We start from the raw sequence: 27,459 nt of genomic DNA on the forward strand, positions 1-27,459 counted from the left end.
TTCTTCAAGATAAATATTTAAGTGGGCGCGAGAAGACGCCGTCAATATGCATGACGTCACGTTCACCTTGCAGAGTTGTCGCGAGGTCATAGAAGCCTATTTTACAGCTAAGCATTATGACAACTGTGTCACATGCCTAAGATTTGCTTGTCCCCCAAGAAGCTAGAGTCTTTAGATGGTTTCGTGTAGTGATCCTAGACAGATGTGTTTGGTTCTGCTTAGCAGGGTGAGTTTAGACAACCACGGGACTATACTCTTGTCCGTATAGTGCTCGTACATTGCGTGTGACTGAGTAATGTGTTGTGCCTTGCTCTTTGTTTTTCCATATTTCTTCTTTTTCTGCCCACTGTACACCTCGCCCACACACTGCAAGCGGATGGGCGAGGTGTACCTTTGAGGAGACAATTGATAGCCCGCTTGTCTTTCTCTTCGCGGGGCTTGTATATTTTTACATTAAATTCGGAAGTATGTGCCAAGGCCACGATTTCATTATGAAGCACGCCGTATGTGGGGGTCTCTGAATTAATTTCGACCACTTGGGGCTCTTTAACGTGCACCCAATGCACGGGCGTTTTTGCATTTGTCCCCCACCGCAATGCTGTCGCCGCGGTAGGGATTCGATCCCGCGCTCTCGGGCTTAGTAGCGCAACGCCATAGCCACTACGCCACCGCGGCGGTTTATATTTTTACATGATTATCAATATTCAATAATAAAATTATTTTAGCCTTTATTTTGTTATTGATCATTTTGCCCCTTCAAGCTTTTCCTTTATTTTTGTTTGATTTTGATGTAGCTACTGCCTCCTCCATGTACATACCTACTAGCAGAAATGGTTGCTTGCGTGGCTTGTTTCTTGTTGCCTGTTGCGTATTCTTTGTGGTTGTATCTTGACTAGGCCTCTGGCTTGTTTGGTATAATTAATTTTTCTTCGTTATGGTTTTATTTAGCTCAGGCTTTTTCAGTGCTACTGAACTTCTGTTTTCGTTCCCGTGTAGTGCGCGTGCTTGGGGATAAAACGTGGGTAATAAATTTGATTTGTTATTGTTATGTCCACCGTGTGTTGTATTTCACTGTGCAATAATTACTGCTTTTCATTTTGGCTTGTGTCTTTTGTAGTTATAAAACGCAATCGCTCGTCTGAACGGCAAAAAAAAAATCAGTGCCAATCCACTCTGTGAATGTGTGACTAGTCGCTCCTCCGCGACGTTGAGCCTCGGAAGATGATGAGGCACCAAGGGGTATACATACATGCCCATGTATCGTTGCAGAACACAGCACGACACCTTTTACTAACGGATCCCGGCCCGTAGAGCAAACACGCATCTCACCACACTCCGAGCGCCCACACTGCTTCACCGTAGCCAAAGCAATCGTGCGTTGGTCGACGTCCCGCGGTGCAGTAAAGGTTGTGAGGTCACTCGAAAACCACAAGCGGTCCCACACAACACAGGCCACACAAAAGTAGTTCCCCACAAACTCCCTCCGAAACCTGCCATTGCTCCGATGAAACGTTCCAAGTGTGCGAAACCGGGGCCACATGGCCGGTTCGCATTTCTTTCCGCCTCGCGGTCCTGGCGGGCAGCACGCTTACGGGACCGCCACCACGGGAGAGCGGTAAGAAAGGAAAGGAGATACGCAAGCACTTAGAACGCCGACAAGAGAGGGCGGTGCGAACGTAGACATGGCAAAGTGTAGTAGCTGTTCTTATCAGCTTAATATCTGATACGGGTTGTATTTGCACCTCAGGTATTAAACTTATTTTTGCAAGTTGGCGGAGTGCTTGAAGCCTGTTTCACCTCCGCCGTGGGTCGGCCCGGTGTTGCGCTATCTTCGGCATCTGACCACGTATGGGCAGAAATACTCGCTCTATACGGCTCGATATACGCACGCATTTTTTTTTTCCAGAACCTAGCCATATACAGCTTCGCTGTAAAACGGTTTTCTGTGATAGCTACGTCCTTTAAATATGCATGGTGTGCTTTTTTTTTCAATAAAGTTGGAGCTATACGCTCGTCTCTGTTGTTTCTTTGTCCTCCTTTTGTCCACGTTTTATTGCGCACTTATTACTTGAAGCGCGTATTTAGTCTGTAGATTATTACCGACCCGTCTCCCTCAGAAACTAAAACCACTAAATCTAAAGTAGTTGTTCTACAAAAATTCACGCAGAAACACCTCCGGAAGTTTTTTTAAGTATGCGTAAGCATTGTGCCACTTGCTCATCTCCACGTAGCCCGGAGTCATTATAAATGTTATGAAACTTGATCCCACCAGTAAAAACGACAGCGCTGCGGCGACACAAACTGCTGCCGGCGGCGGCTCAAGGTGAATTGATGACGCAAGCAAACTACTTCAGGTGACGGCGCCAGATGCGATTATGACGTTCCTATCATTATAAGTCGTTATCGCTCTTTAGCGCCTCATCCATCCGCGTCGAACCCTTATCAACAGTGATCAACCGTACTCTGGGGGCGGCTGCGTATGGCGCGGCCGCGCAGGCTTGTGTTCTCGCCGCTTAATTCGCGTTGAAGCGAGACGCGCGGGCCATTTATCTTGAAAGTGATCTGCGGTGGGGACACAGTGAGCTGAGTGCTGATAGCTTCGTATGCGCTGTGTTCTTGCCGCTTAGTTCGCTTTGAAGTGTGAGGCAGCACGAAAGTGAATTCGCTCCCTTTGGGCCCTGTCTTGAAAGCGATCGTCTTACGTGACACACGGACGGGTTTCCTCGTTGGGTAGACATAGAAATGCTTCCGCATTTAAAATGGAACTGGGCAGGCCATGTAATACGTAGGGCAGATAACCGGTGGACCATTAGAGTTACAGAATGGGTGCCAAGGGAATTGCAGTTGAGAACGGCATAAATTTAGGTGGGGTGATGAAATTAGGAAATTTGCAGGGGCGAGTCGAAATCAGCTAGAGCAAGCAGGGGCAATAGGCGATCGCTGGGGGAGGCCTTCATCCTGCAGTGTACATAAATAGATGATGATGATGAGAGCGTACATGGCAGCAACACAGGGACTATTGCATATGTATTTATGTGAGGTCACGTGGCATGTTAAGTTCTTTAACTGCGATGTTTCACCGCTGTTTGTCAAATCATACAATAGCATTTTTATCTTCGCAAATAATTTCTATGCCGATTTAAAGAGGTGTGTGTATAAAACCTCACTTATTTATATCATTTTAAGACGCAGTCTTTGCATCGGTGCCACAACCTCGCTCCAGACAATAGGTGGTTCCTTTCATTTCTGGGGTTGACATTACGTGATATTTTTATAGTATATCGCCATATCATTCTAGTGTATGCTTTGGTGTTATGTTGCTTGTGCTACCTGTAATTGGCCCTTGTATTTTCATGCATGTTGTATTTGAGTTTAGAATTATAACAGAAGCCATATCTTTGTCTGATGGTATGGGAAGCCGGATCAGCGTCAATCAGTGGTTGTTTGGCTTTTTTCTGTCTCCCCAAACACATCATCAGCGTCAGCATCAGCGTCAGCCCAAGTTGGACACAAACAAGAAAACAGAGCAGAACACCAAATACGCATAATTATCTTAGAGTCCGATATCCAATCGCTGCGCATTTGGCATGTTACACGTCCGCGTGTTGGAGCCTAAATTCTGTTGTTTTCACAAAAGCAGATGAGCCTGAAGCCACAAACATGCGTTCTGTTTTTTTTTTCTCTATCACATTCGATTTCAAGCTGATGGTACGCACTTGTTTTGAACCGACATATACCAATACTAAAGAAGCCCGCTAAGTTTAAACCACAATCAGCCATTTAGGCGTCAGCAATATTTATTTTACTTGAAGTACCGAGAAAACTCCATACGAGAGGACGGAGTACATTATTCTTTTAAAAAATCAGGTAACGATTTGCTATTTACTGGTGCGGTGAGAACGAAAAATGAAGATAACGATGTTATTAAGCTATCATTACATAGTTTGGAGAACCGGGCTCTGTGGATAAGGTAGCTTCCAACGCAATAACAAAGAATATAATATGCTATAGGTTATCAGCGACTGACAGAAAACGGGTATGATAGGCTCAGCGTAGTGACCTTTTGTTCATCGCTACAGCCCCTTCGTATGACAATGTTATCAGAAAGGAAATTCCCTAAAGCTGTTAGGTAGGAACAGAAAGAATATGTCAGTGCGAATGTCAGACCAGAAATGCGCATCAGAAGCTGGTTGTGACTTGCACAAGCAGAAGTTCGCAAACTTGGTTTTCACTAGGTACGACTTGAAAGTTGATGGTGCAGTAGGAATGCATAAAATAGATATCAGGCCAGTGATGTGTGTAATCACGCTCTCTTTAGCAGTTGTGACACTGGGTAGCCTTTGGTGCAACGAATCGGGTGGCCCCATTTCGGATAACGAGGATGGTAAGATTTGCTTGGGATGGGTGCCGAAGAGACGGTTCATAATCACGTTCCGGCTCTATGAACGTGAGCTACGCAAGCTTCTTGACGTCTCGAGATGAATTTTTAGATTGAATTTGAGGCATACCCCAGGTGAGCGAGGAGCCGTGGAGAAAAAAGAAGTAAGGTCAGTTCCACGCACGTAAAGCTGTCAAAACAGCGAAGCTAGTGGTCATTGTCTCAAATTTGAACTAGTGTTAAGCGAGATTTTTATGAAAGTCTTTTATCTCATTGTCGTCGTTTTGCTAGATTCGAGCTTCGGTTCCGGATTGTGCACATTCCTCAGCTGCGTGAGGTTGTGATCAAACCACAGTCTATCACACACCTTGCAGCTGTGGCCGCACTCACGGTCGAGGAATTCTCTCTTGAACGGTCCATCGGCACCCTCCGTGGGAGGAATCTCCATGGGTCGACGTCTCTGCTCAGCCTCCTACTCTCGACGTTGCGGGTTAGCATGCCTCTCCTGGCGCTTGGCTTGGGTTGCCTTCTCTTGAAAGGGGGGGGGGGAGTTGGCTTCCCTCCGCTGGCTCTTTGCTTGCGCTTCTCGTTCTCGAAGCTCGGAATTTGCGCGACGTCGGCGCTGCCGCTCGCCCCGAACGGAATCCATGGGGCGAAAGGGCGCGCGCCTGCGAAACACCGGCTCCTATACCACTCTCTTGCCCCTCCCCCGGCGCACACTCTGATTGGTCCACTCCCTCGGCGCGCCCTCTGGCGGTGAGCTCCGGAACCTGGCCGCCCGCGTGACACCGGACAACGGACAGCGAAGGCTCAATATAGAACAGCTCCGCTGTTAAAAACTAAATAAGATAAATTCTGGGGTTTTACGTGCCAAGACCACGATCTGATTATGATGCACATCGTAGAGGGGGACTACGGATTAATATGACCACCAGGGACGCGATCGGGGATCGTTGTTTGGAGCGCGCGTTCGGTTGCGCCGCGCGCGATTGGCTTTGGCCGCGCCGACTTCGCGCAGCTAATGAAGTCGGCGTGGCCTAAGCCAATCGCTCATGGCGCAACCGAATGCGCGCTCCGAACAACGATGCCCGATCACGCCCCTGGGTGCACCTAAATCGAGGTACATGAGTGTTTTACCTTTAGCCCTCATCAAAATGCAGCAGCCTCAGCCGAAATTGCACCTGCGACCTCGTGCTCAGAAGCGCAACGCCACAGCTATTGGGCTACAGCGGCGGGTCGAAGCAAAAAAGACACGACCATTTGGTGACGTTTGCCTTATTGGATTGGAGTCGAGAGAAAGGAAAGGAGGGCAAACTAAACATTTGCGAGAAAAATATCGGCGAGTTGGTGCCGCGATAGACATATCAATAGCTGTCTGTTCTGTACTTTAATATGCAGGGTGTCCCAGCTAACTTTAGTCAAGGTTTAAAAATATACTAAAGCAATGTAGGAGGACGCACCCAAATGCATGTTGTTGTCCATTGTATGGAGCAAGTCACATAATCTTTTATGCTTTAGCATTCTTAGGATACTTCACGCAATTTCCAGGGGCTTTCTAAGTATGTTTGTAGAGAGATATATACATTTATTTACAGAATGGCAGAGAGGTCGGCTTGAGCTATAACTTGCTCCAGCTTTCTACTCTACATGGGGGGAAAAGGGCGAGGAGGAAAAGGGTTGAGGAATGGTGATGATGATATGACGAGGAGGTGCGTATGTACAAGTTCACAACGTTATGGCCTCTCAAAAAGTGGCTCGAACTTCGAGTCATCACGGGCCGAACAACTGAATGAGCACCTACTTATCCAGCTTCGAGCCATCACTCCCAAGAAGTTACCTACGCCAAGCAACCCAGTCCACACAGCATGTGATACGCCTATTCCGGAAGGAGTGCAATGGGTGTTAAGCTTGGGTCCCATGTTGGCTATGGAACCTCAGATGTCACCACCGGAACTGCTCCCTCTTGCTGGACAAGTAGTTAAGCAAACCCCTGAGGCTGAGACTGAACGTTGTGTTTCTGAAGGCGTACATGTTTTGTCGCTGTCTAATACCCAACGCAAAAACTTGCCTATCAACAGGGTCGTAGCGTTTTTTAGAAAGCATTCTTTTTCGTTGCTAACCGCTATCAAGGAAGGAGGTTTTACTGTTTTACCAAATAACGTGTTTGTCTCAATGGCCTATGAGGCTATTAATTTTATATTCAACTACCGAGACGACATATTGCTTTTAAAAGTAAGAACGAAAGCGAAAGAACGCACTGAGTTCTATTGACAGAAGCAAGAAGCCTAGCTTGGATTTCTTTTTCACTGTCAAAACCCGCAAGGTTGACTGGCCGCTACGAGTCATCTCTAAAAAGGGGACTTGGCTGAAATGGTTTGCTTTGTGTTTAGAGGAGAAACTTTACCTGATAAGAAGTGACTACCCTTTTCAGGTGAAAGACTAATGACATCATAGTATATATTTCAAGTAACAACAAGGGCCTCAACGCCTGCTCCATTGACATCAAAGACCTGTACTACTTTTTACCACATGATACGCTGCTAGAGTGTGTTGACTGAGTTGACCAGTATGATTCATTTGCGTTCCAGAATGCTTCTGCTGTTTCAGTGAGCGACCTCTTTGAGCTACTTCGATTCTACTTAAGATCAACGTTTGCCTCATGAAATTAACACATTTACTTTCGAAAAATCGGTGTGTGCGTTGGTTCATGCATAGCACCAATATTAGGTGACATTTTTCTTGCTTACAATGACCGATTTCTTGCTAGCCGCTTTGATAGCAGAATGGTTGTAAAATTTTTCCGATTTCTGAATTACTTTTTGTTGCTTTTTGCTTGTGAAGGTCAAGGTTTTGAGCCTGCTGTTTCAGATGTACTTTGCCAATTCAACGAGTGTTTATCGCCATTTGTCCTGACGTATGAACTACCGGTAGATGCCTCGTTAAGGTTTCTCGATTTGCGTCTTAGTGTTACTAGAGATCTCCTGTGCTTGATGAGCCCCGAAGAAACAAGGCACTTTTGTCTTATCTGTCGGCCCATTCCAAGCTGGTTAAACGGGGCATTGTAAATCTTTGCTTCACAAATGCCCTAAATAAGTATTGCTGTTACTCTTCAACGCGCAACCTCCTTGCGCAGGCCGGCCACCTGACATGTGCTGGGTATCCCGAACTTTTGTTAGTTTCGGTAGCAAAAGAAGATATTAAAGTAAATCGAGCTGAGAGACGTGCGTCCAGCCCAGTGGCTTGTAGAAAGGCTATAGCGGCAGTTATCCGGGCTGTGCTGTTTGCATTAGGCCAAGGACCTAAACGGTGTGGTTTATATGATTCCTCTGACTTGCGGAAAGAAGTACGTCGGCGAAACGGGCAGATGTGTAAATGAGCGGTTGAAGGAGCATTTTTACAATGTTCGCACAGCAGTGCAAGGCCATCTTGCCATTCACTGCAGAGACTGCCCTCGTGTGCCTGAATTTGAAAAATGCGTCATAATCTCCAAACACCGTGAACAGCTTAATATACCTGTGAAATCACAGAAGCTGACAAGATACAGCGGGTGGGTGAACTTTGCGTCAGCATGCCATCTATTGCCCTCACCAAAAACGAAATCGAGCATCTGGCTGTGATGCGATAGTGGTTCATGAGATGTGACACAATACAAATGTTTTATTACTTTTTTGCTCATGTCTAAAGTATATGCTTCTGGCGGTTGCGCATATAAAGCTTAGTTGAAGTCAGCGCCTTCGTTGTGTTCTTTCTTCTGTCCTCGTCTTTTGCGTTGGGCAGACATGCCGACAGCAACCGAGCATCCGATACAGCTCACTCAGATAACCCTATAGGCAGTGAGGCCACCTTAAGGCACAGAAGACCAGCCCAGAGGATACTACATGCCTAAAAACTCACTAGAATTATCCGAGATAGACGGAAAGAAGCCTTTTCAGACTTAGTCGCTAACGAATCAGGAATGCTATGCCTCGTATTAGCTATAGCAGACGCGTCTGTCAACTAGAGGTGGTGCGATCAGTGAGACATGGTTTGTACACTTCGCGAAGGGGAACAGCCGTGCATTAAATGATTACCAGAACGTATCATGAGCTACATCGAGGGCCGAGCCATCGGGTGTGACTTAGAGCAATTGGAAGGTCAAAGCTGCAACTGATTTATGGTAGAAAGCAGTGCAAAGCTAACGGAGCGGGACTTAACGCGGTAGGTAGCACTATATGTTATTTATACATTCCACTGTCTCTGACCGCGTCGAGAGGCGCGGGAGAGAAAAAAAAGGACGAAAAGATTTACAAATGTTATAATATCGTGGTTCTGAACCGCACGTAAGCAGGCGACCGTGAAAGCGACTAGGTACACTAGACATTTTAACATGCTTGAACAGCACTTAAACGATAATGGAAGGGAAAATGGCGGAGCGGGTCGCCATGCTCACCCGAAAACCACGAGCCATGTACGCGCGGGGACATATTCAGCTGCTTACTGGCGCGTCTATCTGCCACAGGCATCGAATAAGCCTTTTCAGACCCAGTCGCTAACAAATCAGGAATGTTATGCTTCCTATTAGCTACAGCAAACGCACCTGTCAACTAGAGGTGGTGCGATCAGTCAGACATGGTTTGTACACTTCGCCAAGGGGAACAGCCGTGCATTAAATGGTTACCAGAACATATCATGCGCTAAATCGAGGGCCGAGCTATCGGGTGTGACGTAGATCAATTGGAAGGACAAAGCTGTAACTAATTTATGCTAGAAAGCAGTGCGAAGCTAACGGAGCGGGACTTAACGCGGTAGGTAGCACTATATCTTATTTATACATTCCACTACCGCCACCAAATTTCATCCAAGCTCCAGCCAATTTAGCCCGTGTGCGCAAACGAACATAAGGAGCAACTGCAGCACGACAACATTAATCTAGCGGAAGCAACTGGGAAAAGCGAATTTCTCCGACCCCTTAATGACACCACTGAATGAAGGTTTGTGCGTGTGTGTCTGTGGGTGCGTGCGTGAGCTTCTTGTAACAATGCGTACATCTGCGCGCAAAAAAATTTTAGGTATCACTCCTTCGGTGGTGCCTATAAGAACTTACATTAAGGGGTTTACATGCCAAAACCATGATCTGATGATGAGGCACGCCGTAGCGGGGAACTCCGGAATAATTTAGACCACCTGGGGTTCTTTAAGGCACACCGAAATCTAAGTAAACTGGTATTTTCCCAATTTTGCGACCATTTAAATGCGACTGCCTTGGCCGGGATTTGATCCGCGACCTCCGTGCTTAGCAGCCCAACACCATAACCACTAAGCAACCACGGCGGGTATACGTAGAAGGCAGTGTTCGTCTTCATATTTATGACGAATAATGCTCCCTCCACAAAAACGCTGATATTTTCATTGGTGAAGACAAATTTGGCGATTCAAACGAATCTTGTTTCGCAATATTTGCAAGACAAGCAGAATGATGGTTCGAAACATCGTTGCTACACATAGCCTGAAAGACACTTCAGCTAAACTGAACCTTTCTTTCTGCGAACTTCGGTAGAATAGCAGTAGAAACGCTTTCAAAGGTTGTTATAGGCTATGATAGTGTATCTGCCCAACAAGCATTTAAAAAAAACACAATGACAAACACGTACAAAATTCAGTCATGCAGACGATTGCCTAACTACGAGTGAAAAGCGCTTACAAGCGCTTGCACTGACTCTGAAAAATAACGTTATCCAAAAATTCGCCGACGATTACAATACTCCGTAATGCGAAATTTGAGCGCAGCTCTACACGTGTTTTCATTTCGCGGTATATCGGCTGGCGTAGATAATCGGTATCGTGCGGCACGTTGCAAACGGAGCGAAGTGTGGCGCCACTGCCTTGCTAATCTGGAGATCACGAGAGCCAGCGCGTGGCGCCAGCGCGTGGGTGACGCGTGGACGCGACTGAAAGAAGCCGCCGCCGACAAACCTCGCAGACTGCGCACGCTACTCTGGCGTCATCTCGTAGCCGCCGTCGCCACTACGCTTTTCTTCTCACGCTTTCGCCATACCCTCCTCCGTTTTCCGCCTGATGGTTCCGCTTAACCATCCTCTCCGCTTTCCTCCTTGCGCCTCATCTCTCTCACCGCTTTTATTGCGATGAATTATATAGGCACTCCAAGCACATTTCTGCTGTCGCCGCGATGTTCCATATAAAGCCCAAACACGATAACATCGTCACCGCGCACCGCACGCTAAATGTGCCAGTGAAAGCTTGCTACGGTCAGCCCACGATAGCGGCTCAATTTCGCGTACGAGAGGCACGAGGGGGAGGCGAGAGACGGGTGGGGGCGGCTGCTGACGGCGCGGTCGCGCGGCCACAGTATGTTGCAAGCGATCTGCGACGTGGACAAGTGCGTGCCCGTGCAGGCCTCATCTTCAAGGCGATCCGCGATGTGGACAAAGTGCGCGGAGTGCCGGTAGCTTCGTATGCGCTGTGCTTTCGATGTTTAGTTCACGTTGCAGCGAGAGACAGCACGAAGGTCAACTGGCTCGCTGCTGCTGCCGCGCTTCTTCACTCCAGCGTATTGACAGCGAGTTTCCGCAGCCACAGAGCGAGATGTGTTGATTTTTACTTGTGTATGCATGACACCACGCTTGTAATAGTTTAGTTAGTAACCGAATGTTTACAAGTTTATATGGCCGATAAAACCACCATCATTACTTAACTACTTAACTGCTTCGTATAGTTGTCTACTAATTTGCTATCGCAATTGATGCTTCGCCTTTCGGGCGAAACTGCGACTTTATTTTTTCAGCCCCCCCCCCCCACTCCCCCCAGCGCGCCGCGTTCGCTGTCATCTTTCGTTGTCCTCTTTCGCTCGGGTACACGCCGGCATCGCCGACGCTCGCCACACGAACGGGCGCTTAGGAGCTGCGCTCTCAAAACTTAATCGTGTCGAAGTGACAAAAGGCAGTACCACGAAATCTGGCGTTTTGCAGTCAACACTGCCGCGGGTAAGTAAGGATAAACAAATTTGAAAATTATTCCCCCCCCCCCCCCGGTAGGGTACCTTTATGACGTATCGAATGCGCATGCTATCAATTCATTCACAGAGAAATTGAAAGTGTACTGGGAACCCAATTCATGACGCTTTTCATTCGTAGGTGCTGTTTCTGGCTGCCTTCGCTAATCCAGCATCACGAACGAGTGGCCGGCGTCTGCTTTTATGAACACTTCTAGCATATGAATGTTTTTGTGAATACGGACCCGGTTCTTTTTATCCAAACGAGCACGCAGAGGCAGCTTTCTTCTCTGTGGACCCATGTTGCAAGAGAAGACAGCATAAAAAGGAATTCGCACCATCATATAGACAATTATTGGAATAAATTGCATGTCAGACAAGGATTCATTATAGGTTCTTTGGAAGCGCAAATATACGCAATGAAGAAGAACGAGACACAACGAGCGCTCGTTCTGTCTCGTTCCTCTTTGTGTGTGTTTGTGCTTTCAAATAACCACGAATCTATACCAACTGGCCCGGTTACCCACTCTCCTGCAAAGATTCATTATTCTCGCGTAAGTTCCGTATGAGTCAGCATGCGCGCTTATTTTTGTGGATGCTGTTTGAATGCATTAGCTACATGGTGATGGGTAAACAGCACGCAATAAAGACGTAGACTGAGTATTTATCAGCGTGCGCTGTTTATCTGTCACCATGCAACTTTATCAACCTGCCCAACTTGCCGCATTCGTCACGCATTATCTTGTGCGCAGTGTTAAGAATGGCGAGCTGCAATGCAAGATTGCCACCCAGTTACGACTGGGGAAAGCAACATCTCGGGAGCATCGCCGCGAACTTCTAGCCACAGCGTGACTAAAACGACTTTGTGTCGGGGAACAAGACGCGCATCCCCCACTCTCCGTCGCTTCAGCTAGGATGCGTTTGATGAAGCGGGCTTTGTGCTGAAACCGCCGCCATCCTCTAGCCTCATCGCCGTTGTGACGGAATGAGTTCGGCGGGCGAACTATTGTGCCCAAACTCCCCAGCGCGGACCTGATCTGCTACGCGTGCGCGAGCTGACGCGGGAAAGCCGTTTTTTTTTTTTGTTGCTTCCCATGCGCTGACCGGGACGCAGGACAACGAGCTACCCAGAACGGCTCCCCTCTGACGTCGGTTCCGGACATTCGCCCGTGGGTGCCTTTGTGTGTGTAAACTATCCTGCGGGGCGGCGGCGAGTTTACAATGAGTAAACGAACGTTCGCGTCACCTTGTATCGCGGGAGGACCGAGTGTTTAAAAACTGCTGTGGTGCGAATGCTCGAGACGCTTGTTTCTTAAGCAGTCATGTTGGACTGACACTCTTTTTCTTAAGCAGTCATGTTAGACTGATGCACTTTTCTCAAGCAGTCATGTTAGACTGATATAAATACTGTAAATAAACCCATATTCCTCGTTCTCGATGAGAAGCAGTTCTTCCCTTCATCAACGTCCTCAGCGTGGATAAGTTGGACGACGGCATGGGCCAGTTACCTTCGAATTCATGCCAGACTCCAATCTTGACGACGGATCACGAGAGATGGGATTGAGCCCTCAATCCTGACAGCAGTAAGAGCGACGAGAACTCTAAGCAGAGCATAATTACGCCCTCCTATTTTGCACCAAACAATATTATCAACACAGTACGCTTTTGAAACACAAAATAAGCTGAACACTTACATATCTTTCCATTTACTCTGCGATATTCATTACCCAAATGCAGACGAGACTGCAATGCTCGCGTCCACCGATTGACTGCGAGTCATTTGTAAATTAAATTATAATAAAGAAAGAGGGGAGGCCACTTGCATGCGCGCATTTTTTTTCGAGGAACAGCACTGTACATCCTATGGCATGTAATGAAATATTGGTTCCTGAAATTCGAATATTGCGTGATAATTGGCCTTGCATTGGCCATGTCCCGCATGGAACGAAATATCTCACCAATTGAGCGTTGTTTCTTGATCGCTTGCGCATTCTTACTTGGGAGTAGTAATGTAGCTATTCTCTGTTATGGCACTATAAGTGCTCACACATGCAGATAGCTTTTTTTTTCTGCCTTTCCTTTTTTTTACTTTTCTCTTTTCTTTTGCTAAATATTGTCATGGGAGCTGTGAATGTGCCCATTTGAAATAAAAGCAGAGCTAGATTTATTTATTTATTTCTTGTACCCTCAAGGCTTTATAGCATTGTAGAGGGGAGATACATAGAAAGAACACTTACAAATTTGATAAAGAGCACTTTACATAAAACAAAATCAGAAACAAAAGGAAATTAATGAAAGATAATGGCATGTTGACATAAGGTACACGGAATGATATGGTGACACACAGGTCATTGCACTATGCACTCATACACGCGCCAAAGAAGCGTATTTCAGCACAGGACGGACGTAAGTGATATATAGCTGCTTATTTAAGGATGATGGTGCAAGGAAAAAATTGCGTTTTACGCAACCGAGCATACGATTGGATTTTGATTTTATATAATCAATGTGATCAGCCCATGACAAAGAGTTAGTAATGTGTACACCAAGATAAGTTCTAACAAATTCAAGCGGGACGGCGTTCAAAGAATGCGAGCAGTTAGGAAAAGGTGCATGATTACGGGAAACTCTCATTGTATTACATTTAGAAATGTTAAGTTCCATTTTCCAGAGCTCACACCAATGCGTAATATTATTAAGGTATGTTTGAAAAGATTCGATGTCGGCATCATTAATAACTTTCCGGTATATAACACAATCGTCAGCAAAAAAAGAAATGGGGGGATTTATATAATTATGTAAATCGTTTATATAAATTTTAAAAAGTAGTGGGCCTAGAACAGAACCCTGGGGAATGCCTGAACGCAGTAGAGCAGTAATCACAACAGGTAGCTGGACAAATAAGTTATGCTCTTGCTAATCTTGACTAAAATTATTGGCTCCTTTGCAGGCTCAGGAGTACATGGAGGAGTTGGTGCACCTCTCGAATGCTGATGAAGTGGCCAAAGTGCGACAACAAGCCAAAGAAGCACTATTCTCATTTGGTAAGTGATGGTCAGCTCGTTTTTATGAGGACCGAGCACCTAATAATGATTGCTTGCTTAACAAGCAACAGTAGTTGAAAGAAGAAAGTTGAAAGTAGCACTTGTGTTTGTTTCTTCTTTCTCTCGTCCTTGGTTGTCCACCGTTGGTCCTTAAAAACATAAAAAAAAATTTCTACTATGCTGATGTGTGTTTAACAATAAATGAAGTGCGCTTACATTCTTGCTTGCTTACTGTTTATTTTGCTGATTTTTTGTTATAGTTCATACTTTTCTCGCACCTACTGTCCCTTCGGCATGGTGCACAGATACACTTGATGCTATGTGCTGCCCTTATGTACTACTTTCCCACTGTAATGCCTGTAAATACGTTGTGTGTTACTGAATGAATGATTGCTTTGCCATTCTACGCTTTTTCAGGAGAAGACGGGCGAAGGGAGTTCCAGCAGTCCCAGTTGGTTGCGCACGGTTTCCAGGGTTTGACTGTCAAGTAGACCTCTGTCAACATAACCTAGACCACCACGAACAAATGTGCGCTTGAAGAGCGTCTATATTTTGACACCCCCTCCTTAACTTCCAAACGCCCATGCATGCTCTCTAGTGATTCTAGCCTCCGGGACTTAAACGACCAAGCAATCCATTCTATCGGCAGCTTGAGGCCAAGATGTTGTTTCGTTTCATGGCTGTTCGTATCAGCTTCTGCCAAGTTACGACCGAGCCTTTTGTTTTTGAGTTCCTGCTTATTGCTGCTGCTTTTGTAAATAATATCAGGATATCCAGTGAGAACTCTTTTAGTTCAGGTGTTTTACGTTATTCTTTTTTTTAATTTTTAAGCTGACCATGCTTGTTTCATCTGATGTTTATTTACTATTTTCTTTGCTATACTTTCTTTTATTCTTTCTCATTATGCAGTGCAGCTGTGCTGAGCAGCGCTTTTTGTTTTTGTCTTCCTAATTTCACTGAGAAAAAGTTAAGAGGAAGCTTTAGCTCCTGTTAACTTTAGGAAGAGGAAGCTTAGCTCCTCTTAACTTTAGTCAATTGCCACACCTGTGTCAAGGGCAACACGTGTGGGGATGCGCGACCCTCGCGCCTCCCCTGATGTTTTTCCCGCATAGCGCGTCTCCTGTAATGCGGCTTCGCCGCACGTGCGGCGGTCGGAATGTACAGGCGCAGTCCGAGAGATGGCGCGAGCGTTGCGCGGCTAACGCCGCGAGGTTACTTGGGCGCCGAAAGGAAGGCGCTTGCTCTCTTGGGTTCCAGGCAGCCAGCGGGACGGACGTGCCGTCCCGCACGTGGAGCGGCCCTTTTTCCCGGCGGGGCACGGCGGGGGACGTCTCCCGCGTGCGCGCCGACCGCTGCTTCGGCGAGACCGTCTCGCGTGGCCGCCTTCGAACGTGCCACGATTCGCGTGACTATACACGCGAACGACCAGGCGTTGGGATCCAGCATGGAGCGAACATATTCGCTTGCGAGGACGCGGTGAGTCGGACTTCTAGATTTGTCGCGCGCCCATCGGCATGTTTTGTGGATAGCAACTCGGCTAGCAGGCATTGATGTATGAAAGGTGCAATAAATGCCCTTGTGATTGTTTGCACTACTGTGTTGTCGTTCCTTTGTCCCAAGAGTACGGTGTGAGATATCCCATATCAGACCCCACACACGTAAATCGTTAGTGAATATGAGTAGTTGCGTTTCGCATGAAAATAACTTACGAAAGTCATGTTGGCAGCTGTGGAAGAAGTTATTTGAGTCCAAGAAAGTAACAAGATGGGCGTAAATAATATGATCCATTACTTTACAAGGAACGGACGTAAGAGAAATAGGGCAATAGTTACGGGGGTTATGCCTGTCGCCAGACTTATGAAGAGGAATTACCTTTGCTGTTTTCCAGTCTTTTTGCAGATAGTTAAATATGGACAGCTGGGCTAGTTGGGTTGTGATTAGCATTACGAAACATCGTTCCAGCGCACAATTGAACACGAAGGAGAAGAGAAGACAACACAAACACCGGCGTTTGTGTTCTCTTCCCGTCCGTGTTCAATTGTGCGCTGGAACGATTTTTCATAATTGCAGATAGTTATCCTGAATCAATTTAGTAAAAATGCAACCTAATATGATAGAACCATATCATTTGGCATTCTGAAGAAATTTAAAGTTAATTGTGTCAATACCACACGAGGACGACCGTTTCAATTTAGTTAATAGCCACTATACCGGCAATTTCAAGCGTAATGGGATCCATAGGAAAATAGTTAAAATCGTGTGTGTACGGATAATGAATAATGTTAGAGTCCGAGAAAGAGTGAGTGAAAGTTTTGTAAAATAATGAAGCAGAGAGCTGGTTTGGAACTGGATCACTAGATTTATCAACGAGGCATATGGCTGTGTCATTTTTTCGCTTTACTGCGCTCCAAAACTGCTATGGATTAGTTGTTAACAAAGATGGAAGTGTAGTGTGAAAGAAATTGAATTTAATAGTGTTGAGAGCGTCAGCATACGATGTAACAGCTATATTATAGGCAGACCAGCGCTCTGCGCTTCGTGATTTCTTCGCAACGCGATATAGCCTTGGTTTTTTGTTAGATAACTTTTTTAGGTATCTAGAATACCAGTGTGCATTACAATCTCTGTATGCGATTTTAAAAGGGACGTAGAGTTTAATAAGTTCAATAACTTTTGCTTTGAATAACTGTCAGAGTGCTCAACGGGTTTATCTGAACAATTTAAAAAGAACTCGTCGAGGAAGGAGCAAAGGCTAACGTTGATAGCTTCAAAATTCGCTTTGTTGTAGTCCCTTATCATTTTCACAATCTTACGTTTACTAGGTGTGGGAAGGGAAATTGCCAAATGAAGTACATCATGATCGCTCAATCCGGGTGTGTGTGTTACAGATGAGGTGATATCTGGAGCTATGTTAGCACCAAATCGAGTGGTGACGCTGTGGTGGGTGTCACACGTGTCGGCTGAGAAAGGAGTTGAGACAGATGGAAATCTAAACAAACGTTAAGAAAACTGATATCTTCTGCAGACGATGGGTCGGGAAATGGGCAACGTTCTGACAACTGAGTGCGTGCAAAACTAAAATCGCCGGCAAGAAAAATAGGTGCATCGGGAAACCGCACAATAACATCAAGCAAAAAATCGTGTAGCACCTCAGAAAAACCGCTAGCACAGCTTGGTGAACGATAGCAAGCGCCAAGAATAATTCTTTTTGAAATTAATGGTTAAGCAACACCAAATTATTTCCAACCTACTAATTGCTGGAATCAAAAAGCATGTGTAATTCTCATTCACTGCCATCAGAACTCTACCATACACTTTATCGCCACGGTCACGTCGGTACACACCAAACCTTTTGTTACACTGGAATAATTCGGTATTTTTTTTATTTTACTCGACAGCCAGGTTTCTGTTAGTATTACAATATCCGCTCCTGAATCAGTTATTAGAGCGTTGAGGCTGTCTTTATTCATGTAAAGGTTGCGGATATTAGCGTATAGAGTACAGGTGCAGAGAGCAAGCGGCCGCCACCCTTCGCGTTATGCTTTTTTTTTTTCAAGGTTTACAAAGGCGACCAGAACGCGTCGGCCTAGGTGAAAGAGATACATTTTCTGAAGCGCGAGAAGATGACGCAACCTCACATGCACTGTCTGAAAGTTTAGAGGGATTGCCACTGTGACGTTCGTGCACACTATCATTACTTGCATCGTAAACATGGCATTGCCCACCTGCGAAAAGTTTGTTGTGGTATAATCTGCCGTGTTCAGTGATTTGCTGATCTCGCTCAACTTTTTGCGCGCCATGTGCGTGGTGAATGAAAAATCTTGCTTTATAGTTAGCTCCCTTTCTGCGATTAGAGGATGCTTCGAGAAGACAAATTCTTTAGTTTTATGCGTGCCGAATTTGACAATAATTGGCCTAGCTTTGCCTTCGGCGTATTTGCCCACACCCTGCGCACGTTCAATGCTATTTGCCGATAGTTTCAAGTGCAGTCTTTCAGAGACAAGGCCGATAACTTTTGCTTCCGATTGTTCCCAGTTTTCTGATGGAATGTCTGCAATACCGAAGAACAGCAAGTTGTAAGTGCGTCGAGAACGATCCTCAGTGTTATCAAGCCTTGCGCGCAAACAGGTTATTTCTTTCTGCATGGTGATTACACTTTCGCACGTGCGGTCAACATCTCGCTGAAATCCTTCGAAAGTCGTCGTTTGTTATTCCACTTCCTGTGAGCGGTCATTAATCTCTGATACGGCGGTGGCTACTGAAGCGTGTGCAAGTTTAAGTTCATCTATCGCTTTCGATATGATGCATTGGTTTGCCTCAATTCGAATGCAACGCTCTTTTGTTTCCTTTACCATTTTAAGTGTTTCCTCAGTGGGTCCCAGATTTGCTCGACGTCGCCGCACAATGCCAAAACAAGTCACAAAAAGGATCGAACAAGGCGCTTGGGCATGGAAGCACAATAATGCATCGGTCGTCGGACCGGAACCGGTAAAATGGGTAAGACGGCACAAAACAAAGGCATTTCACACATTTCCCTTTTGCAGCCCTCTAGTCGAAGCAGCTTTCACCAAATTGATACGCCGAGCTCAATGACAATCTTACATTCTAGTTTCACTATCAGCATACGCAATAAAAATGCGTTGAGTACAAGAGTTCTCGTTATCTCAACATTTCGCCTAGTTATGGACACCACTGACTTTCGAAGAATCGACATTAGGGCAAATTGGTACTGGTTGAACATCTTGAAGGGGCAGCGCAATACCACCGATACTGGAGGCAGGAAACACACTGGACAGCCCTGTGTGTTTCCTGCCTTCTGTCTTTGTCGTTTTGCGCTGCCCCTTCAAGATGTTCAACCACTGACTTTGCAACTTTCTCGTCACTGAGCACGAAGTACGGCGCAGAATTTGGCTTCCTGCCTAAGTGCATATGACAGAGCTAAAACGCACTGCATTGATCTTAGGCTATGTCATGCACTCAGTTCCTGCTTCGCCACAGTATTCATTAAGGTAAAATTTCCGGCCTTTCGATGAGAAATTGGATTTGAAGGGTGTATGGACTGGTGAAATAAACGGGTGAGAGAGGGGGACAAATATGGCTTTGATTTGTCCGTCTCCCTCACCTCTGCTACGCAGTGCTTTAACATTTCAGAATTATTATTGTCAAATTTTTAGGCCATGGGCATCTTGTTATCGTCGTCGTTGTTGTTGCCATTCAGCGACAAGAGACAGAAAATTTGACATTTTGAAATTTCAATTTAAGAACTGTCTAAGGACTGAAGAGCTTCAAGTTAAAAACTGTCGCTTGATGATCGGGGCCCATAATAACAAAAATCTCTTACGCTAGAACTTTTTGCAAGAGAAACATTTCATCCTATTCTGGCGCTGGACATACTTTTAGCGAAGGCGGCCTGCCAATGGCAGTGGGCACTTACGAACGAGATGCTTCGTGAATTTGGCAACGGAAATCTTGTGCATGGAGGAAAAACAACATTGCGTTCAATACAACTATACTTGTCATAAGGAAAGTGCAAAAAAAAATTACGCGTGTAGACTATGCTCCGCTTACCTTGGTCGTCGCAGTTGCATTTTGATCACCGTGACCCCGCTAATGCATGCAATATTGGTATCATGGCAAGCTCTCGTAGCAACAGAAAATGGGGCCTTCTAACGATAATGTTTCCAAACGGCTCATTTTGTGAATACTCGCGACATCCTGCATTTGTCTCTGTAGGCTTTCTCACTCGGTCAATAATAAGTCCGTTCCACTGAAAGCAGTAGCTACGCCACCACGGCATAATAGCTACTCCGGGTGTTGGCCACCAGGAGGCAAATTCACAAAGCTTTTCGTTCGTAACAGCTGTCTGCCATTGGCCGGGAGCCTTCGCAAATTATATGTCCAACATCATGATTGACTGACATAGGCTCTTACAAGAATGGTTAGCTTCAGAACTTTTCTTGTATGTGAATACAAACCCAGAACCCATGTTCACTGAAAAGTTCTTATGCTAGAGCTGTTCGTAAGATCAGATTCTAGTCAATTGTTACACTGTGCATATCATTAGCGAAGGCTCCCGGCCAGTGGCAGACAGCTGTTACGAACAAAAAGCTTTGTGAATGCGTCCCTCATTCAGGCCTTCATTCTAAAAACAATTCGAGCGACACCTCAACAATATTGTGTACGCTGTATACACACACCGTGAGACAATTTTTAAGCGTTCGGAGTTTATCTTCGATATCTGGCTTATATTTAAATAGTTTAAGCTGCTTAAAGAAGGTGCATAATTATTGTGGCACCGTAATATCAGGTGGCTTTATTGTTGTTGTTCTTCGCCTATTGCTACACGTATGGAGTTATTTATTGGGAAATCTTTCTTGCGATGTGTATGTTAACCGATTTCTCAGTGCAATACGTATCTGCCCTTTATCGCACAAACGGAACATACGATTCAACTTTCTCCTCTTAAAGTGGAAAATCAGTAAGATTTCTTTACTTCTCGTATATTTAAAAAAAAAGCAGAATGCAGACCAAGGTGGAGTGGTTAAAATAGGGTTGCCACTTGGCTGGTTTTTGTCTCATGGTGCCGGCTGCCAGTTCGACCTCCGCACCAGCCCGTCATTTGCCGGTTTTCCTGTCTTTCTTTTTTTTTTTTCTAGATTGGCACAAACTGATCGTAAACGCTCTATTGGGCGTTCATACGTTGCAGACAACTCAAGTGTCGCAAGAGCTTTCATTCTTAACTTATTAAACTTTTCACAACCGTGTTATGAGACTGAACTGACCATCCTGACTAACCGTTTGTTCTCTTGCCTTCACACAACCAGAGACTACGTGATTGACACGTAGAACCAAATTTCATATAAAACGTTTCAATAAATTTCAATCATGCAAAGTCCTCACTCTGTGTGCCGCCTGTTTATTTAGTGCCCATTTTGTTTGTATTTTTGTCCCTCAAAATAATCATGCAGTTCCCTCTCAATGTCCTTTTCTTTCATTGCTTTTTTTCCCTTTGCCAAAGTGGCAACCCTAGGTTACCAAGATTAAAAGAACGTTTCGGCTTTTACACAGAAGTCTCGACTTTTTATGTTTTCAAATGGCTTCAGACTCAGTTTGCTGTTCGTGTAAATGACGGAAAATGAAAGCAATTAAGAAGTTATCCGTACAGAAATTTCTTATATCTTGGCAGGTAAAGTTTTAAAGATGTGTACTTTTATTTAGGTTCTTCCTATAGCTGTAATATTTTTAAAGGATATATCACCACACTTCAGCGAACTTGTTTATTTTCTGTAAAACTTAATGGTATTTTTCTTTCCTTTTTTTTACCTCTTGCGCACCTTTCAATCTCTCAAACAGAGTAGTTCAAGCTTGTACAGGTATCGAATTGTTGAAATGCTTTTTGAATACTATTCCTTCTTTACTGAAAATACAAATTTCTAAATCATGATGTAACTACTCACTGCTGGCTTCCCCTCTTTTTCTTGCATTGGCGGTGGCGACGATAATGCTGCGTATGTTATTGAAAAATTGCTTAATTTGTTTATCCATAGTTTATAACGGTTCTGTATGTCATTGCGGTCTACGTAGCAAACGATTTCCCCCTCTTCTTGAGCCACACACGTGCCTGCAGTATCATGGAAAAAAGTTGTCTCCGTATGCATTTCTCCGTAGTGTTTGTCGCATGATCTTTGTTTGTTTTGGTGTTCTTCTAAGACTTCCTTTGGGAATGTGTGCGTTGCACTCCCATTCAAAGAACTTACATTATCTTGCAGCCTGCCACCAGAAATGTTGAGCTTGGCGACATAACAGTTTGAATTAACACTGCAAGGTGCCTTAATAAATTATTCTTCTCATTCCCAAGATATGAGAGCATTGGATCAAAAAGGCGACGAATACATGTTCTTACCTTGAACTGGGTGCTCCCCAAGGCCGTAAGCCAGCAGCAGCAGCGGCAGCAAAGCACCGCCTGCCGGCCACCCCATAACAAGAGCCTCTCCTGGTCCACCAAGGTGGACACCAGTAAGCCACAATACTCTGCGACCAACTCTAAAGTTGTATGTCTGATCAGCTGGAGCATGCGGGTAATATTTGAGCTATTGCAGCAAATAACCACCGGTATCCTTGCTTTCTCCTCACATTAACGATATCTGAAGGACAATGTCGGTGATAGAGAGCTGAAACAATGGAATGGTGCGATATTTTCCCGCAAGGCTGGCTTCTCGTCCTCTGATGCTGATAACGAACTTGCCTAAAATTGTTTTCAATGATATCGAGCGGGTACAAAGGACAGAGCAGCAATATTGTCCTAAGAATCTGTGACAATTGCCAATTTTCTGTGGAAAATAAGCTCGGGTTCCTCACGTATCTAGGTGTTGTTTCCACCACACAGCTGCGGAGATGTATATTAAATAGATAACAGAGCGACAGTAGGGGCTCTCTTTGTTCAACAGCGTTTGACGCTTGCAAGTTATTGTTCAGCAGCATTCATTACTCTGCGCTCCTAGACGCCAAGTTATCTTTCTAGTTATCAACGTCGTCATCGGCAGGTTTCTTGTCGGAGATCTGAAATTATTGCCGCTGTCTAAATACAGTAAACAAAGAAAATGTGAATGCGTAGCTCCTAGCCTTGTCTTTTTACGTATAACTTTCTGCATTCGGATTGTTCGCTGGTGCCGCCCGGCGGGTAGAAACAAATGTAACTTCTGCTAAACCTATTTTATTGCCTGTATAACACTAAGATTTCATTTTATCACTGACAAACGATCACTCCAAAGGTCTTTGGACAAGGGGGTATCCATACCGGAAAGACGCTCACGCGGGGTGACACTGGACAAAGGAATATCTCCTTTTTGGTAAGTGTCTTTTGCGGAAAAGATAACTGAACTCTGTTATGGGCTTAAAGGGCGAATCTCGTGCGCAGCTCAACAACAAAGTTGACGAAACACAATTGTATTATATTGACAATGTGGTGCTTGAAAAAAACAATTTCATGCACGTTGACGCAATTAGTCTAGCAGATAGCTTTTACTCGGCGATACTCTCAAGCCGTTGTATGCTCGCCTACGTTGCTTTATAATGACCTTTCGCAGCTTCGCAACTATGTCGCTTCGTTGACACTCGGCTTACACGGCACAGCATGGTTCGCGTAAGGAGGAGGAGGGGGGGGGGGGGGATAGGAGTTAGGTGTCGTCGTCTCGAAGTAGGGCGTCACACTAATCTAGTAGGGTCGCTTTCTAGCCTACGCCGCCGATGTGCCTCAAAATGCGGTAGCTGACCCACATTACCGGAGCGTCACATCGAGGCTAAGCTGGTCCACGCCGTCTTCCGAACTTTATTGGCGAGAGTTGCTTCCCTGCTGATGAGTACTAGGTCAGGAGGTTGGAGTACTAAAACAGGGGTTTACTTACATGGGAGGGCAAACTTATTTAAAGACAAAGACACACTCCTACAAAGGCAGACGTACAGAGCGCAGTACATCGTAGCACGCCGCTACATCGTTCTGGGAGTACACTGCGTCATTATGGAGAAGTACGCTAAATCCTTCTGGAAGAGCACACTCCAGACACAGGAGGTCTCTTAAAAACCCTCCGTCTTCCCTTGATCACTCGCTAAGGAACCAGTCCATATTCTAATCGGCGAATCCGGTGGTCATGTAGGCGTCACAAAACTCTGCCTCCGAGGAGGAGAAGGTCAACACCAAGCACACGCGCCGCCCCTAAGATGATCGCGGAAAAGGGGAAGCGAATACACCGCAGTTATTGTTCCAGTGATCACCTGGAAAGGTGAACAACCAAAGCTGCCAGAAGGAAAGCTGTTCCTAAAAACTTCCAACCACTTCTTGACTGTGTTGATGTATTGTCATGACGCGCAACGCTTCGGCGTTCATGATCAGCAGCCTCTTGGATGCGGTTGGCTTGGGCAGTTTGCTGAATACTCACGCACCCTATACCACGTTACGTGGGAGTACCCACTACACAACATAGAACACCCCGACACGAACACCACGAGGGAGCAATGGGAGGCACTGCTATCCAGCTCGGTCGGCCCTCGACGACCAGCTCAAGCTGATACAGAGAGCTGAGAAGATGGCAAGAGCCAGTCGAGCCCTGGACTAGGGGCCCCGACCATTAGCGATTCTTCTTATTATTCTTTTAATAAAGTTTATCTATCTATCTATACTCACGTACCCCTTTTTCGTCAATTAGCCCACACCTTGAATAACATGTGCCTCCGAGGACAGCTTCACAATGACATCACGGGCAAGTCGCTTGGGTAGGATAGAGACGAGCCCACTTGTACGAATGCCGAATTTGTCAACATCTAAGTGTTCACATTGACTTAGTCAGATGTCGTTTGACGCCGATGCCACAATGACCCCGGCCTCCGCTCCTTGGCGAATACGCCAAACGTAACAGGAGGCCCTCAACAAACTACGCAGAAAAGGAGAGGGACTCGCTGCATGCTTAGCACTGTGAGCACTAAAGTGCCGACATTCTCAATAGGGCCCGGGCCTGCCTGGGCACCCAGGGCCCGCTCTCTGGATTAGCCAGTGACTGCTCCCGCGCTCTAGACAAGTGCTGGGAGCTTTGCTTACAGTTATGCGTTCACTCAGTATACCGCAGTAGTTCATGTGCCATGTAATCAAACTTGTCCGTACTCCTTGGCGCCAAACATGTCACCATTGAAAACATGTTATGCATGGTTGAGCCCTGGCCTTAGACGTGTTTGGCACCGCCTAATCAATTTAGTGGATCTCCCATCACGCGAGACAGCCGGAATATAACTTCTGTCCTCATGGTCCCCGCCATAGCGTCCTTATCCAACTTTTGTAAATATCTCCCATTATTTGAACAGATAATTATGTCGTCGGCATACATCAGCAGTGCAGACCAAGCACCTGAAGTCAGCCTAAGCGTCAATACGATAAGTATAAAACTAATAAATTCTCGTTTATCTTTTTTTTTATTCATCTCGGGCTGATTGTGTAGAAAGAAAGAGTGAGGATAATGTAATCTCTAATTTGTGTTTTTTATTGCGATAGTAAGTATACGGACACTCGAGTCGCGTTCAAGCCGTTGCCGCCGCTGTGTTGTCTCGGTTGCGACGGGGCAGGCGCGGCTTTCGCGCCGAGTATTGGAGGTCGCGTCTGCGAGGACGAGCCGTGAAGGCGTAGAGTTACGACATACGCCTTTGGTAGCATATACAGTAACTCTAAGAAGGCGGGTGCTTTCATGCGCGGTCTTCCATCTCCCCGTGCCCAGTGTTTGCCGCGTGATCTGCTGAGTTTCGGGAGTGCAGCACAGTGAAATGCTCACGGGAACGTAGGGAGCGGCAGCGCGGAACGTTCTCTTTGGGGCAAGCACACACGCTCCCCGCTGCTGGCGCTGTTCAACACGCCATGCGTTGGGACCGCGCGTGCTCGCGGTCATCGAGTGAAGTCTGTTAATATGTCTTTTAGAGCGTGACACTCCATGTGTTTACTTAGTAAGTGAATGTCTACTGCGATTGACACTGCCCATAAAACGGCGATCCATACATCACGCAATAATCTCTTTGTTGTCTGTCATTACCTCACCCTTCGGGCAAAGCTGCGACTTCTCTTTCTAATAACGAGCTTGTCCACCTCGTCCTCCCCTTCCAGTTCACCTATACACCCCTCTTTATATATATATTCAGTGTCCCAGCTAACTTGGACCAAGATTTTAAAAATGCCCAAGAGCTCCAGAGAAATCGTTCCGACTGCATAATAGCCGTAGTCGTATATACTTACGGCCAGTTTCTTTTCATCAAAAAGTAATAACTAATTACTTTAATTAGTGAACTTTTTTCATTATTGCTTGAATCGCAACATATCAATTAGAAAGTTGTAGGGCACCTTAAATAACGTCCGAATCAAGCATTTATTTCGTGCTGAAGTGGTCCTGGTTGCTTTTTCCAAGAAAAAACAAAAGCCCGCGAAATACGCGAAATACGAAATAGATGCGCACTCGCACGCCGCTACTCAAGCGCCTACAAAACCATTGAAAGATGTACGGCTGCATTCTCTTATCGCCGCATCGTACAAGGCTCCGCTTATCTACGCTTATCAATGCGTCAGCGGCGGGTTCTCTTGATGCCGCGACCGTCACATAGCGTGTATCGAGCTGCCGCCGCTAGTAAAGCCGTGTATCCGTGGCCATAGAGTTTCCTACAAAAATTACTAGAGAGAACTCTGGCGCTGCGGTCGTTGTACCACCCTGGGAATTATGGGAAGTACATGGATTTGTCTGATCTTCGTGCTTGTGGATTCAGACGTTCTTGTGGCTTTGTATATTACGCTATATCATTCTTATTGACGTAAATTTCAGCGTAATCTATGCTCTTAGAAGTGCAGAAGACGCGGGCAACATGCACAATTTCTAATAATTGTAACAATTGAGCTTGTCCAGGTGGCCAAATCAAAACGCGCCAAGCGTCTCACGGTACTGACATGCCCGCGATGAATTCATAAAGGCGTTTCATTCATTTGTCGATACATGCGTTCGCGGCTTAATGGTTTCAATATCAGGCTTCTGTGCTAGAGTTCCTGTGTTCGAATCCTGTCGTCGAACAATTTTAATACCTTTTATTTAATTATTTATTACGCAATACACTGTTCGAAATAACGAGTTTTCAAAGTCACAAAACCGTTTGAAGCCAAAAGGACTAAGTTTAGGCAAATTCATGTACTTCCCATAATTCCGATGCTGGCTCAACCGCTCTCATTGCAGCTCCCGTATACACACTAGCGCCAGAGTTCCCTCTAGTAATTCTTGTAGGAAACTCTATGTCCGTGGCTATTCGCTTGAGTAGTGGCGCGCGTGTCTATTTTGGATGTTACGCGCGCTTGTTTTTTCTCGGAAAAACCAACGAGACAAAGCTGAGCACTAAACAAATGCTTGATTCGGAGGCTATTTGAGGTGCCCTACAGCTTTGTAATTGATATGTTTGCGATTCAAGCAATAATTAAAGAGTTCACTAATTAAAGATAATTAAGTAATACTTCGTGATTAACAAAATACTGGCCGTAAGTG

The 27,459-nt window shown here is 45.6% G+C and overlaps 1 protein-coding gene and 1 pseudogene across 2 annotated transcripts in view; one reads left to right on the plus strand and one right to left on the minus strand.

The window, feature by feature from the left end:
- The window catches only part of LOC135911392 (MAM and LDL-receptor class A domain-containing protein 1-like), a 265,122-nt gene extending 242,679 nt beyond the window's left edge, over nucleotides 1–22,443 (minus strand). Inside the window, exon 1 of one of the 2 annotated variants that reach the window (XM_070528718.1) lies at nucleotides 22,314–22,443. In XM_070528718.1, coding sequence (XP_070384819.1) covers nucleotides 22,314–22,389 — 76 coding nt within the window. In that variant the 5' untranslated portion in view covers nucleotides 22,390–22,443. Of the gene's footprint in view, nucleotides 1–4,745; nucleotides 4,875–22,313 lie in introns of those variants that run through there. The other variant, XM_070528725.1, reaches the window with a different exon arrangement.
- LOC135911728 (U2 spliceosomal RNA) lies at nucleotides 1,679–1,851 on the plus strand (annotated as a pseudogene).
- Nucleotides 22,444–27,459: the final 5,016 nt, after the last annotated feature.

The sequence above is a fragment of the Dermacentor albipictus genome, chromosome 1, assembly GCF_038994185.2.
Source record: "Dermacentor albipictus isolate Rhodes 1998 colony chromosome 1, USDA_Dalb.pri_finalv2, whole genome shotgun sequence".
Lineage (NCBI taxonomy): Eukaryota > Metazoa > Arthropoda > Arachnida > Ixodida > Ixodidae > Dermacentor > Dermacentor albipictus.